The sequence below is a fragment of the Oryza sativa genome, chromosome 4 (assembly GCF_034140825.1).
Source record: "Oryza sativa Japonica Group chromosome 4, ASM3414082v1".
Classification (NCBI taxonomy): domain Eukaryota; kingdom Viridiplantae; phylum Streptophyta; class Magnoliopsida; order Poales; family Poaceae; genus Oryza; species Oryza sativa.
The window spans coordinates 25,617,008-25,631,773 of NC_089038.1; the positions used below are offsets into that span (position 1 = coordinate 25,617,008).

General features: G+C 42.8%; 2 protein-coding genes and 1 long non-coding RNA gene across 5 annotated transcripts; 1 reads left to right on the forward strand and 2 right to left on the reverse strand.

Moving 5' to 3' along the window:
* Positions 1-43: 43 nt before the first annotated feature.
* On the reverse strand, positions 44-3,107 carry LOC4336321 (uncharacterized). 2 transcript variants are annotated; one of them, XR_001545492.3, is made up of 4 exons: positions 2,318-3,088; positions 1,842-2,014; positions 1,591-1,753; positions 44-366 (listed from the first exon to the last, which is right to left on the reverse strand). It is a non-coding gene; the product is annotated as an uncharacterized lncRNA (long non-coding RNA). The 2 variants fall into 2 exon arrangements; XR_003241834.2 differs by lacking the exon at positions 44-366 and having other exon boundaries at positions 1,448-1,753; positions 2,318-3,107.
* Positions 3,108-3,795: 688 nt separating this feature from the next.
* LOC107280651 (uncharacterized) lies at positions 3,796-5,469 on the forward strand. Its single transcript, XM_066309825.1, has 2 exons — positions 3,796-4,280; positions 5,001-5,469. Exons 1-2 carry the CDS (start codon positions 3,796-3,798, stop codon positions 5,467-5,469), a joined length of 954 nt encoding a protein of 317 aa, XP_066165922.1.
* A 1,707-nt stretch (positions 5,470-7,176) lies between these two features.
* Positions 7,177-14,766, reverse strand: LOC4336323 (uncharacterized). Of its 2 annotated transcripts, none has more exons than XM_015780876.3 (16): positions 14,710-14,766; positions 13,746-14,104; positions 13,544-13,672; positions 12,781-12,988; positions 12,507-12,653; positions 12,157-12,231; positions 11,993-12,064; positions 11,752-11,823; positions 10,465-10,536; positions 10,064-10,135; positions 9,528-9,599; positions 8,976-9,047; positions 8,692-8,835; positions 8,263-8,334; positions 7,755-7,901; positions 7,177-7,673 (listed from the first exon to the last, which is right to left on the reverse strand). In XM_015780876.3, the coding sequence occupies exons 2-16, from the start codon at positions 13,950-13,952 to the stop codon at positions 7,489-7,491; spliced, it is 1,746 nt and encodes a 581-aa protein (XP_015636362.1). In that variant the 5' UTR covers positions 13,953-14,104; positions 14,710-14,766; the 3' UTR covers positions 7,177-7,488. The 2 variants fall into 2 exon arrangements, with proteins under 2 accessions (XP_015636362.1, XP_015636361.1); XM_015780875.3 differs by having other exon boundaries at positions 14,608-14,766.

The following is a 14,766-nucleotide window of genomic DNA, read 5'->3' on the forward strand; positions in this document are numbered from 1 at the left end:
TTGGATTTACGTCAGAAAAGAAAAAAGCTAGATTATGCACTTTGAGAAATGCATATAGCTTTTTGCACAATAAATACATATATTTAACATGATAGCAAATCAGCATGTCCCAGACTAACTTTCTTTGCCGGCAAGGTTTTCTGCCAGGAACTTGATCCGTTTTGGATCAATCAGGTGGAGAACTGGTGTGCTCTCAATAACACTAAGCACAACTTCCTTAACATCAATAACATTATAGCGATCCTCTTTGCAGAGAAACTCAAGAGCAACCTGGAAGCCATTCAGAAAGAAAAATCCTTCACTTTCTCTCACCTCTCCAAGATCAGCAGCATTATAGGCTTTGGATCTATCTTCACTAACTTCAGCCTGACAGAGTTCCGGAGAATATGAAGTGAATCATGAATGTCTTTGTACAGCTAAGAGTCACCCAAAGAAAAACAAGAGTCCCACATTTGCTATCATTTTGTAGAACTTTCAACGTAGAATGGACTTTGGCAGCCATGTGATCATTTCTATTTTGCAGATTAATGTTAAAGCCAAGTGATGGTCCATGCCAGTCTGGCTATTAAATCTTTATTCTTTGATCTTGCAATATGGTAGTTAGTAATGGAATTAAAGATTTGGAATATAGCTGGCAGCTTAGTGATGCCCGCATTGCAATAAAATCATATTATCAGCCTTGTAAAGCTCTCAAAGTTGACATGTACCAAAAGTTAACTTATTTTACTATCGGAAGGATCCAAAAAGAAGAATGACAATATAGCATGGCATGCAAAGGGATTATAGTGAAGGCCAATCAGCAATATTGATTAACATGATATGATAGCAAATATCATAGCAGCAATATGGAAGCATAAGGGTAGATGAAGCACTCACTCTTAAATCCAACTTTTTAACTTGTTCATTGCAGAATTGTTTGAGCCAAGTGATAACACTGGGATCTAGAGCTTGATTAATAGCAACTCCACTTTCACAGATCCAAGGATGTCCTGATATATATATATGTATATATATATATATATATATGTATATATATATATATACATATATATATGTATATATATATACATATACATATATACCTACATATACATATACATATATATGTATATGTAGAGCTTGATTAATAGCAACTCCACTTTCACAGATCCAAGGATGTCCTGATATATATATATATATATATATATATATATGTCTATATATATATATATATATATATATATATATATCTATGTGTGTGTGTGGGGGTGTGTGTGTGTATGTATGTATATATGTATGCATACATATATGTATATATATATGTATATATATATATATGTATATATATATATATATGTATATATATATACATACATATATATATACATACATATATACATACATATATATATATATACATATATACATATATACATACATATATATATCAGTCAACAAATCAAAAGGTTTGTGGCTCTTAAATAATTAGTGAAAATTAAAATTATGTATCAAAATATGTTATGAACAATGTATAGCTACTCAGCAATATGGACAGGCAATGAAACAAAAGGGCAACTAATTTAGGTGAAGAAATAGGTCAATTATACTTACTTAGCAGTTAGCACTTCATGGCCCTTCAAAGTTCAAATGCTCTGAAGAATATTGAGAGAGCATTTTCCCTATATGATACTTCTCATTGTCAGATATCTTTAGAACTGATTGAAAATCAATGAGACCCTTCAGAACTGCATCAAATATTTTCCTTGTTGTGTCTCTGGAAAAAGGATAGGATGTGATCACTTTAGCAATTCCAGAATATATTAGATTCAAATTTACAACACATAAGGTTTTAGATAACTCACCTGCCCAAAATGGTGGCACTCCACTCATCAAAACGTTAAGTACCACTGTAGCTGACCACACATCAGATTTTGGTCCATAAGTGCAGTACCTAAGATTCTGGTCTATAACATATCTGTGCAGTACCTCGGGAGCAACATAATATGGACTCCCAATCAACTCGGTGAAACCTGACCTGCAAATTGTAAAATGGAAAATTTAAGATAAAAGTTAAAAACTAATTTATATATCCACAACACTTCACACATGAGCTGACACATACAGTGCCAGAACTGTCAAGGAAGATGGATAAACAACAGAATATAGTTAGGATGCTCTTGATTATGTTGGCGTGCAAATACTATCCACACATATACAGCAAAGCAGACAAATACTCTCTAAAATTATTCTGTGGAGTACATATTATGTTGATCTGTTACTCTCTAAAATTAAAAATAAACCACTACACATGCATTAAAATGTAGCATAAGAACACCACCTGGTTTGAAGAACACGGATGTCTATCGCCTTAATTGACAGACCATCGTCTTTAATCTCTGCAGCCTACGGATGTCTATCGCCTTAATTGACAGACCATCGTCTTTAATCTCTGCAGCCTTTCGCTCGTTATAATGCCCCTCCTCCTGAATCTTGTCCAAGAGCTCACCAACAATGAAGAGCTCCATCACAATGTGCACCGCTCGGCCATCCTCACATACATCCTTGATTGCAACAATATTGAAGGGAGGAGGAGAGCGCCTCGCCGTTGTCGGAGCTCGTAGCTGCCGCCCAGCTCCTACCCACCTGCGCGCCACCATCGACCTCCTCACCCCCATCCAGCGACAAGGAGAAGGGGGCATCGGTTGGCCGAACCTGCGCTGCCGCTGCAGCCAGCTCGAGGAGTTCTGTCGCCGTGCCGCCACCAAGCTTAAGGGGAGGGGCGACGCCGGCGGCGGAGCTCGTCGCTGCCGGAGAGCTGCTCCCCAATCTCCGCACGCGGTCACCGTGTTCCTCGCCCCGTCATCGAGATCCTCGGCCCCATCCAGCGACGACGAGGAGGAGATGGCGGCTCGCCGGCGCGTGGAAGGAGAGGGTTCGCGGTGATCTCACTGGGGTCATGGAGGGAGGCGTGCCAAAGTGGTGCAGATGGAGAGGAGCGGCACCAGCGGGGACATGGAAGAGGAGGCGGAGGCGGCGGCCATGGCGGGGTGGAAGAGGAGGCGGCGCCGCGGCGGCGTCGTTGGGAGCGCGAGAGAAGAGAGATGGACATATAGGGATTGAACGTTTTTGCCAAAAAGACGCTAAGCTCCCGTATATTACACAAGTCCACCACATCGATTACTCATCGTAGATTATCGATCCGTTTCCGTTGCCGAATCGGAACAAAAGACTTACTTCCCTCGCTGAATCGTAACAGAAGATCACGCCAGCCCTCTTATACAAAAGGGCCGGCCTCGACGGGGGAGGACGTACAGAACCCATCATTAATCTCATCGATCCTCTAGTTAGCTTTGTAAATATCTATGGTCTCCTTTGGTGACGAGGGAGCAACACGCTTGTTTCCAAAGCCTTCTCCTCCGGTGAGGAGGAGAATAATACGGTTGTTTCCATAGCGTACGACGAGGGGACTATAGCCTCCTCCTCCGGTGACGAGGGAAGCAACACGCATGTTTCCAAAGCCTTTTCCTCTGGTGACGAGGGGAGTAACATGGTTGTTTCATGACCTGCAACACGCATGTTTCCAAAGCCTTCTCCTCCGGTGACAAGGGGAGTAACATGGTTGTTTTCATGGCCTGTGACGAGGGGAGAAACCAAGCTGGTGGTGGTCTTCCCCACGGCGGGACTACTGCATCGGAAACGCCGGATCTGGGCACTCCTCCTGACTCCAACAACGAGACTAGTGGTATGTAGGAAACTGCGGCGGCTGCAAGCAAAGACGTACCCACCATCCACTTTGTGCACGCGAGCTCCGGCGACATGGATCACCATTGTTCATCGTTGTTTTCCCCTCCCGCTTACTGCAATTCCTACTATCCCCCGTTGCCGCCGCAGCCCGGGAGCCTGGCGACCAACCAGATAGTGGCGAGGTTGATGGCTCAGATGAACTACGAGGAGGGCACCGGCCTCGGCAAGTACGGCCACGGGATTATCGATCCCATCAACCCGACCAAAAAGTACGGGAAAGGAGGCGTTGGCAAATTCGAGTCGTCGTACGATAGCGATTCAGATTACAACACAGGGCCGCCTGTAGAGCCCAAGCTCGAGCGGGGCACCGGCAAAGCAGAGCCGAAGGCTGTTGTCAATGCCGAGGAGGTCCGCGCCATGGACACGCTGCAGAGAGAACGCAAAGCCTATGCCGCCGCGCGGGCGCGGGAGCGGCGCCACGAGAAGGTTCGGGCCTATAACATGCGCTGGCAACGCCCACCGAAACATGACGCCGCCGCCGACGACGACTGGGAAGTGTAACATCCCGGCCTAGGGCTTAATAGGATTAATAGAATACTCATATCAACAAGTTGCAACTTCTTTTCCAGAAGCCAATCTCCAAAGAACTCTAGGGTTAAGCGTGCTTGGCCTGGAGCAAGTTGGGATGGGTGACCGACCGGGAAATTCTTCCCGGGTGCACACGAGTGAGGACAAAGTGTGCAGAAAAGATATGTGTTGGTCTGTGAGGGCAGTCTATGACCTATGAAAGCTATCAGATGTAAGCGGGGGCGAGGGCAGTTTATGACCTATGAAAGCTATCAGATGTAAGCGGGGGCCTGGGGGAAGGCGGGACGTTACAGGAGGGGATAACCTCCGGGTATACGGCCATGGCAGTCTATGACCTATGAAAGCTATCAGATGTAAGCGGGCCCGGCCTAGGGGAAGGCGGGACGTGATAACCTCCGGGTACACGGCCATCAAGCGCGTCTTGAAGGTGGTCCTGGAGCAGAGCGAGTCGGGGAAGCTCACATTGGGCGGCCATGGCAGTCTATGACCTATGAAAGCTATCAGATGTAAGCGGGCCCGGCCTGGGGGAAGGCGGGACGTTACAGGAGGGGATAACCTCCGGGTACACCTCCGGGTACACGGCCATCAAGCGCGCCTTGAAGGTGGTCCTGGAGCAGAGCGAGTCGGGGAAGCTCACATTGGGCGGCCATGGCAGTCTATGACCTATGAAAGCTATCAGATGTAAGCAGGCCCGGCCTGGGGGAAGGCGGGACGTTACAGGAGGGGATAACCTCCGGGTACACGGCCATCAAGCGCGCCTTGAAGGTGGTCCGGGAGCAGAGCGAGTCGGGGAAGCTCACATTGGGCGGCCTGATCCATGAGTTCGCGGGAGTGAAGGCGAAGTTCCCGGAGGAGTACAGGACGAACAGTATGCCGTACAAGGCGATCAGCTTCGCGGCGCCGCTGCTCCACTCGCAGCTGAGCCGGCAGTACAGCGCAGGTGAGTATGGAGGCACGGAGCCGTTGCTGAACCGTACACTTGTCATGGTAGAAGCGCTCAAGGACACGCTGGGAGCGGACGCATCAGCGGCGTACCCTCGCCTGATCCACGACCTCGTGATGGCACCTCCCTTGGATGCGTGGTGGTGGAGCGCTGCCTCCTTCTGCAAGCTACCATGGATTCCATCCTGGATGAGGTCATCTTGCCCACGCTGGTAGCCGCGGCGGACGTGTTTAGGCTGACGACGTGGTCGAGTAAGCCGAGCGTTTGCGTGGGCATGTGGATTCCTCATCTCGGCCACGCCCGCCTACGAATAGTGTACATCATTATAAGCAGGCGGCTCAGAGATCACCTGTGCGGCGGGATCTCTGACTATGACTACAAGCTTGCATTGCCATGGAAAAAGGTGTTCGATCCAGCAAGCTAGGACGAACACATTGAGCGGCACGTGCTGCCTCTTCTGAGGAAGGCTCTCCATGATCTTGAGATCTCAGTAAGAATGACTTGGCTACAAAATAAAAACTTCTTCCCTCTTGTAATGAGGTGGGCATCCATCGTGCCGGTGAAGTACATGGTGCCGCTTTTGATACAAGGGTTCTTTAAGAAATGGATGTACTCCAACTATCGGTATCTAATGGGAGAGAGGCCCCGGCTGGATGAGGCGATGGCTTGGTATGAAGTGTGGAAAGGACTTTTCACACCGGAATTGCTCGCGGAGAAGTGTGTGGTCGTGTAGCTCGAGGCTGGCCTCGACATGATCAACCGTGCGATGCAAGGACTAGAGATAAGCGTGTCAGAACATTAGTAACATAAACTGCTGAGGCCTATGCGAGTTCGAGATGCTGAGCCCCTACTAGTAAGAAGCTTGTATGTGTTATAGATATTGTGTTTACCGAGGCCAATTCATGTATGCCATCTACTATCATGTAATCGTGATATGAAGCTTAAGTTCAGTTTTTGCCTCTTTGCTTGTTATATCTATACTATGTCTATGAATGCCATTTTTACTGGCTTTTGATTTGAAAATGAATATGAAATGATTTTTAGGAGACGTTTTGCCAGAAACTAATCGTAAAATTCTGAAATAGTACGTAGTTAGCAATCAGGAAAGCATGCAAGTTGTACTTGTAGATAGAGCAGCATATAACATTTGACAACAGAGTTGTTTAATTTTGGTTTCTAATGAAAATCAATCAAGACGGCATTTGATATTCCCTTTTCTAATGGTTCCTTTTTGGAACCTCAAAATGTGAAACCGTCTAGGGTGGAGAACTGAAGAAATTTGGAAAGATTTCAAACAGTACGTCATCACACGTCGCCAACGTCTATATTCCCTCTTCCTCGCTCGCATTATCTTCTTCCCACCAGCCTGGGTTATCCTGTACGCTTTTGAATGGCTTCCTGTTTCGGTGTTTCTTTCCAAATCAGCTGCTTGTTAGGGTTGCCAGTTTGCCACACAGCCACAGCTGTGGCGTTGGCGCCGCCCCATTGACCTGAGCCAGCTTAATTACATTTCGGGATGTAAGACTTTTCTTGTAACCTTTTCTTCCAATCTTAATTACATTGAATGACCTCTTAGCAAGCAAAGGCAAATGTAAAATACATCTAGATCTCATGGTTCATAAGCTTAACTCTCTTTACTGTATGTAAACAAGGACGAGCTTATAATATAATCGCGTAACCTGAGCAAAGATACCAGGTACATAAGCAGAACATAACTGTATGTCAGAGTCACAGTGCGGAGGGACGCTTCCTCGCGCAAAGCGGCGTAAAGTACCACCTGTGCTGGGAGATCGGCTTCTCGCAAGCCCGCAATTGCACGAATCAGAGTACCAGGTAGCAGCTGGCGTTCGCTTAAACCGGCTTAAAATTCAGTTGACGAAAGGAGTATGGACTATGATACCATCAGCCATCAGGGGAAAAGGTCAAGCAACAATACCAGTTCATTAACACGATAACACGAAACATTACATAACATCGAAAATGCAGAGGAAGCACGCCATATTTACAGTTGTTCCTTCCCATCAGCACCGCTACATATTTACACGGCCTAAATACGTGCCAGCCCTTCACCACTAGGCCATCCATCAGACCCTTCAGCACCAGGGCGACCAGACACACCGATACAAGCAGGACTGACGTACAGATCACTCGAGCTTGTTCTTGTGGGAATATGTACATTTGTCCTGCTCTAAGCAGGTGGATATTTACATGTGGACACATGTGCAGCTACCAGATTACTCGGGCCGCACACTGACGAGATTGGGCAGGGCAGCCAACTGGAGCTTCTTGATCTCAATCGCGGTCACCTTGCAGGACTCCAGAGACAAGGACCTCAGGTTCTGGAGTGGCTTCAGATGGTGGAGCCCAGAATTCGACACCCGAGAGTTCGACACGTTCAGGGAGACCAAGGCAGTGAGGCCTGTACACATGGAAGATATGCAAATAAATAGATAAATTGTGTGTTGAATGCTTTCATTCCTGACGAGCGCAAAAGACATACGGGAAATCAGCTCTAAGGATTTGTCAGTGAGGTTGCCATTTTGAGATAGGTTAAGCAGCGTCAGAGCTTTGAGGTCTTTGATATTCTTCACTCCAGCATCTGTAATTAACCCACCGCAGACCTCAAGGGACTGTAGATTCTTGAAATCTGAAGAATGCATTAGCAAACAGATTTAAGTGCTACGTGATATTTTGATGCATAAAAATAACGAGAATCCCCCAAATTTCCAAGGGAATAATAATTTCCCAGTAAAATATGCACCAAGATGCTGTCATATTCAATGCTAATAATAGCAGGGGTTGAGAAAAAAAAAGTTCCACAGAATGCTAGGTTAATAGGATTTGCTTTATGTGTGCACAATGATAAGCTCGGTGCTACACAAGTGCAAAAAGGCCCAACGTGCCATTATCTTAACTCTTATAGTAAACTAGCTTGTTCCGATAATCCAAAATCACCAGACTAGTAAACAGAACCTTAGCATGGACCAACTTTTTATGTGCACACTTACATTTCAAGCAGTTTGTCCCAGCATCAGTTATACGAGCTCCAAATAGATCAAGGTGTGTCAACCCAGTGAGACCTGCATTAAACAAATGTCACTTCAAGGCAAAATACAACCAAAGGACTACACAACGATACAGAACTGGAGAATTCAGACGATAACCTTGTAGCCAAATTCTTACTCCTACTACAATGCACAACAATCACCATTTGATTAAAGCGAAACATCAAACCTTGAGAGGAAAGGAACACCATCCTAAACAGACATAAAAAAGACCAACACTCTACATGCCCCAAAAAATAACGTAGCACCCAATCATGCCATATCCAATTAAATTGCTAAAATGGGTAAGATACCATGTCTAATGCATAACAGGAAACCCAATCATGCACGCCAGTATTAAACAATGTAATTTTACCAAAAATGAGGACATACATGTAAGAGCTGCCAAACCATTATCTGTGATTTGGCGATTATCAAGATTAAGGGATCTGAGTGAATTCAGGCCAGAAATTTTCTTCAAGCCAATGTCCGTAACCAATGTAAAAGAGAGATTGATGCTCTGCAAATTCCGTAGGCCTGAGGAGATATATTAGTTGAAGAACTGTTGTGAGTAATAACTAAAAACTGAAACCGCTTGAACTATTCAAACATCATATATTTTTTTTAAAAAAAATAAAGTCAATGGCACTAGCATTTGTGCAGAAGATTAAACAAACCAGAGAGATGACGAAGTCCATTGCTCCCAACTTCTGTGTCTGAAAGTTCCAAGCTTCTTAGTTTCAGAAGTCCTACAGCACAGAGAGATGTACACCAATGATTTGAGACCCCAAAAAAAAAGAATGTAACCAGTAATACAAACAATTAAACCAATTAAGAATTCCATAAGGAACAAAGTATACTTAGTCAATGCTAAACTGACAATTGCGGACTAGTCTGGTACAAAGCACTAATACTATATGCCATTAAACAAAAGTAAACTACGACTTACTGCATGAGGCTTATTGTGTGATTCTCCGCCTTCAGTGTTTTATGAAATACTAGCAAAATGCCAGTATTTTAAAGCCCATAAAAAGTTATTCCTATTGTCTAATATATTGTCATCATGCAACTTATGTTGTCACTTTCTAGCTTTGTGCCTGATAAGCTAGCTGTAGAAATAGGCAAAGTCTTATTTCACTGTTGGTGGGTCCCACACTACCATCTTTCGTATAAGTATAGACAAGATAACAGGAAAAACAAAGAAAAGACATGACAACTAAGAAACTCACCTTTCAAATGTGCTAGCCCCTCGTCACCAATCTTGCATGAGTCCAAGTTCAAACACTCCAAATTGATCAGTTCTACAAGAACAGAAGAACATCAGGAAAGCTCCCCACTTCATGTGTTAATTAGCATATATAGTATATAATGATGTCAGACTTCTGACATGTTTCCAGAAAAATCAATACAATCAAGTGGGTACACCTTCCACTTGGTGCGGCGTAAACATATATATTGAACAAAAACAACATGGCAAAAGTGAAACAAAAGCGTATTCTGGTATGCATCTAGTCTCATATCATCGGCAATTTTAATGACAGAAACAAGAGAATACTGGTATATTAAGAAAATATAAGTGTTATTTCTTGAGTAATAGTGATCAAATTCTATGGATTTTCACAGCAGTGCTTTACCAAATTTCAGGACTCACTTGTCACTTAGATCACAGCGCTTCAAATTTGGATGCTAGAATGCTAATTTTTAAACATTATTCTACATTGATGTCAAATATCATATGAAGATAAATAATGAAGAGTCTATTTACCTTTTAGATGAACCAAGCAGGCATCTGTAATATAGTTGAACCCTAAATTGAGAACCTTCAACTTGACAAGACCTGCAAGGCAAGACCACCGACAACGCTAAGAAGAAGTGCAACCATGTATGATGAAGAAACAGAACTTAATATGGACAGCTTACACAACGAGACATAAAGTGGCATATGTTCCTATTTGTAGATCACAAAACATCTTAACTATTGTTGAAAAAAAATGGTAGGTGAACTGACTAGACGTACACTGAGAATTAACCAATTTATAACTACTTAGTTTGTCATCTGCATACAAAGGGCATAATTTCCTATTTGTAGACAAAAAACAATGCGCTCTGCAAATAATAGAGAATTGTGTTCGCCAAAAAGTCAACGACCAGAGGTTATAATATTACCTTCCAAATGCTCACAGCCTTCGTCATATACTCCACATCTACTAAGATTCAACAATACCAATGAAGCCAATCCTGTAATAACATCACTATTAATGAAAACTTTTTTGAGAATACGCACAAAAGCCTTGTGCATCTTTTGTATTAAGAGAAAGGGAGTTTTTAAAACTTTACAATCTTCCGCTGAAAGGAAAACAAGCAAATGAGAAAGAAAGAAAACACAAAAGGCGTGGGGCTATATCTCGCAACAAGTTTGGCAACCGTTTAGTGAGCGGTGGCTCAGATGGGCAGGCCAGCCACACGCCAGACCGCTGCTTCTTCCTCCATGGCCGCGCTTATTACCCCCCCCCCCCCCCCCCGCCCGATTTCCTCTCGTTGTTGAACACCTTATTGTTTCTATTAATGAAAATATGATCTCACCAAACAGGGAGCTTGTTAAGTGTTCATGTAATCATGAAATAGATTACATCAAAGAGCAGTACACCAGAGTTGTCAAACATACTGTACGCTGAGTACAGAGAAATATCTTAGGCAACTAAAGAGTTCTATAAACCAGCATTCTAATCGCTAGCTGCGCAACAGTAATATGGTAAGCTTACGCTTCACAGAGAAATATAGGACTGAAAAAAGAAGAAGAAAATGTGCCTCAAGTCAACAATGAATTTCCTTTGAAAATAATAAAATGAAATTCCATTACCATCTATAAGCACCAAAAGTAATAAAAAAATCTCTCATTTACAAGAAGCAGCATAATAGTCCTATAGTACTTCCTCCGTTTCACAATGTAAGTCATTCTAGCATTTCCCACATTCATGTTGATGTTAATGAATCTAGATAAATATATATGTCTAGATTCATTAACATTAATATGAATATGGGAAATGCTAAAATGACTTACATTGTGAAACGGAGGGAGTAGAAGCAAGACACTCTCAAGTTACCTAGCCACTTTGTCATTCTCATTCAACTTGCAAAGGGAATTTCTAAAACTTTCATGTCAAATCCACCAGAAGAGATTTCTCTGGGGATAAATCCATGAGGTAGTTGACTATATATAGAATGAGAACCAAAAGAAATGTGTGAAATTTCATGACATGCACTTCTTCAGGTCCCTAAATATCCATTTTTGGTAATGAATTTAATGGATTATTCTACATGAGTTCTGGCAGATGTGGCACCCTTTCAACAGTCAAATTAAATTACCCCAAGGACTTCCCTAGAATAAATGTAAGACATTTTCATGGAAGCGTGAACTGATAACATAGCACTCGTATGGAAAAGATGCAAAACCTGAAATAACCTCCAAACAAGCAGCAGTTACTGCACAGCCCTCCAGGTTTAGGTGAGCTAGCTTCGATAGACCTGTAAAGAACAAATACAAAATATGAAACAGAGGCTAACTTTAGATGAAACTTCATGTCATTATATTAATAGAAACAACGAATTAATCAGAATATTACAGATACAAATGGATGTAGCTTTAGGTAGATAAGGTTCCACTGGAAAAGGAAGAAATTTATTTCTGGGATACCTCTTAGATAAGAAACACCAAGATCACTTATTTTGCAGCAAGAAAGTTGAAGCTCTCTCAAATTTGTAAGATCTACAAGGAAAAGGGTATTTATTAGACGTGCAGATCAGTATGTGTGATAACATACACTGCTTGACACTAGATGGTCAACATAAAGGTGTTACCTGATAAATGTTTCATATCAGAATCTGTGATGCCATTACAATACCTCAAATTTAGCTTTTCCAGTTTTCTCAAGCCTGAAAAAGAAAGTTATTATTGGATCTGACAGAAGTATAATTAAAATGTATTCACGATTGAGTAGCGTTTGAACAAATAGGTAGCATGCCAGTCTTCCCTGTATTTATTACAAAGAAAGATATATAAAAGCTCTGGATGATAAATATATCTCTGTTTCATTGGGGTGTAGGGTGCGGGGAACACATGGTAAATGATAAAATTAGATCATGCATTTATAATAAATAAGTTGGCTGTGGTTACATTGTGATGATATATTAATGAAATAGCAGGAAACCTTTTAAATGAACAAGTCCACCATGAATCTTCGGACATCGCTCAAGGTCCAAGCTACCCAAATTAACCATGTTTGCAAAGGCTTTAGCTCCTTCAGCAGTAACAGCAGAACATTTTTTAAAGCTCAGGGATGTCACATTTGAGAGGCCTGCAGAATTAAAAAGCAATACCATAAATGACAGGAACAGAATATCTAGTGATCAGGAACATTGACACCACTCTTATCATAGAGATGGAAGAAAACTCAACTCTCAGGCTATCAGAAAATCACTAACCTGACAATGTTTTAAGTCCATGCTCCGATATCTGATCACAGTAATTGCATGACAAACTTTGCAAGTTGATGCAATCCTTGAGTTGATTCAGTCCACCATCAGTCACATCAGAGCAAGAGATATCAACAGATAACAATGATTGCCCTTGAGAAGCCGCTACTTCCATCCAAGCATCCCTCACCCCAGGGTAGTCTGCCAAACAGATGTCCTGAGACCAAGTAGAAGAATAGCATAGGAGGTCAATATCTAGTCTCAGAGTAACTTATCCCAGAAACAAGAAATACTCCAAATTTGGTCCTTTCTTTATGTGGCACACAAGTAAAGCGATTGCTTGGCTTGCTTGTAGCAGGAAGATAGAAGCATCATCTGAGTTACACAGAATAAGATAGCAGCTGTGCACGTGAGCTCAACTGGTCTATTAGTATCAGTACCCAGTGGAGGCTTCCTTGAGTGGATTTTCCTCAATTGCTTACAGGATAAATTTTACCAACACATTTTAGTTTACTTTCCTGAGTTAGCTTATAAAAATAAGCTATAAAATCGTTTACAACATAGTAAGAATTGTTCCAACAAGATGCCTTTATTCGTTCCCTGATACTACATTGAAAGTTAGAAACTGCTACAAGGGAATGTCAGGATTGCATTCCATAGAGTTTGCAATAATTCCATATTGATTTTCCTTGTTTAGAATTGAGTCATTTTTTTCGCGAACGTGTTTAGAGCTCAGTCATAATTACGTGCCAAACAAGATCAAGCACTTCACCTGCAATGCACAATCACGAAAAGCTCCAAGCAACTCTTCAGTGAGAATGTTCCACTCCACCAGTTCATTAAATACCTGCTGACTAAGATCTCTAGGCAGCAGCGAGAAATCAGAATACTTCCCAATATCCTGAAATCACCCCTCATCAAGTCAGGCAACAATACACACAGAAAACTCAATCATCCAAGGCCACAAGCACTACCTCGCGGACTTTGGCCACACAGAGCTCCATTAGCGATGGGCACCGCACAGGCACTGGTCCCTGCACCTTCCTGTGTACATCAGAGCCGCTGCGGGGCAAGGTGTGCAGTAGCCACTTGAAGCTGCTGCTCTTGGAGAACCTTGCACTGTAGAGATCTTCCTCATCAACAAGCAGCTGGCCTCTCTTCCTAGAGCAAGCACTTCCCATGGCGACGATGCGAGCACCGATCACAAACCAATCACTTCTTCTTGATGGACTAAAAAGCGCATATCATTCTAGCTCGTGACTGTGTGATTCTTTGTCATCCATTCCCAGCACGATTACGACTTGGCATAGACTTCGCTCTCTTTGGCCCCATTCTGCACATCAAACAATCGTGTAAATTGACTTAAAATTATCAGATTATATACAGATACTGCCAAACAATACTAAACCCCACGAGTCCTCAGTTTTTGGTGGGTGTGTTCATCTTTCACGCAACCTAGGCTCTTACAATAATTACGGATTGCTGCCAATCCTAAGTGCAATCCAGGAAAACTAACAGATGACACTAGCTCAAGAAAAATGAACCATGTCTTACGAATCAAAGCATCAACCCTATCTACGTATTATCAAATCCCCCAAACCCCTAATAGTTCAGTCACTGTACCCTACTTTCGATTGTTCCACACCCTGTTCTGCAAATCACTCCATCAAGGGAGAAGAAACCGTAAAATTAAAAAAAATGCCCAAAATTCCAACCCAGAATAACACATAAGCATCGAGAGAGTACGAGTTGGGCAGATCAACACGACAACCAACCAACCCACCCACCCAATAAAATCGCAACAGAATTACACAGAATACGGTGGTGGAGAATTACCCGATTGGATATGGAAATTCTCACAGGGACGCAAATCCACCAAACCCTAGGCCAAGCAAACTCCCGGATTAGAGTTAAACCAATCTATCGCGATTAAATTACCTCTAATCACACAGCCAATCCTCGCCGAGAAAGAGAGAGGGGGGAGGAGAGGGACTC

What these genes read in the sequence shown, in the direction of transcription:
- LOC107280651 (XM_066309825.1), top strand. Translation starts at nt 3,796, where the DNA reads ATGGATCACCATTGTTCATCGTTGTTTTCCCCTCCCGCTTACTGCAAT. An exon ending in GCCGACGACGACTGGGAAGT is followed by an intron (nt 4,281 to 5,000) that starts GTAACATCCCGG and finishes AGATGTAAGCAG; the next exon opens with GCCCGGCCTGGGGGAAGGCG.
- LOC4336323 (XM_015780876.3), bottom strand. Translation starts at nt 13,952, where the DNA reads ATGGGAAGTGCTTGCTCTAGGAAGAGAGGCCAGCTGCTTGTTGATGAG. An exon ending in TTGTTTGGAGGTTATTTCAG is followed by an intron (nt 10,537 to 11,751) that starts GTTTTGCATCTT and finishes ATGTTATTACAG; the next exon opens with GATTGGCTTCATTGGTATTG. An exon ending in CTGCTTGGTTCATCTAAAAG is followed by an intron (nt 9,600 to 10,063) that starts GTAAATAGACTC and finishes CTGTTCTTGTAG; the next exon opens with AACTGATCAATTTGGAGTGT.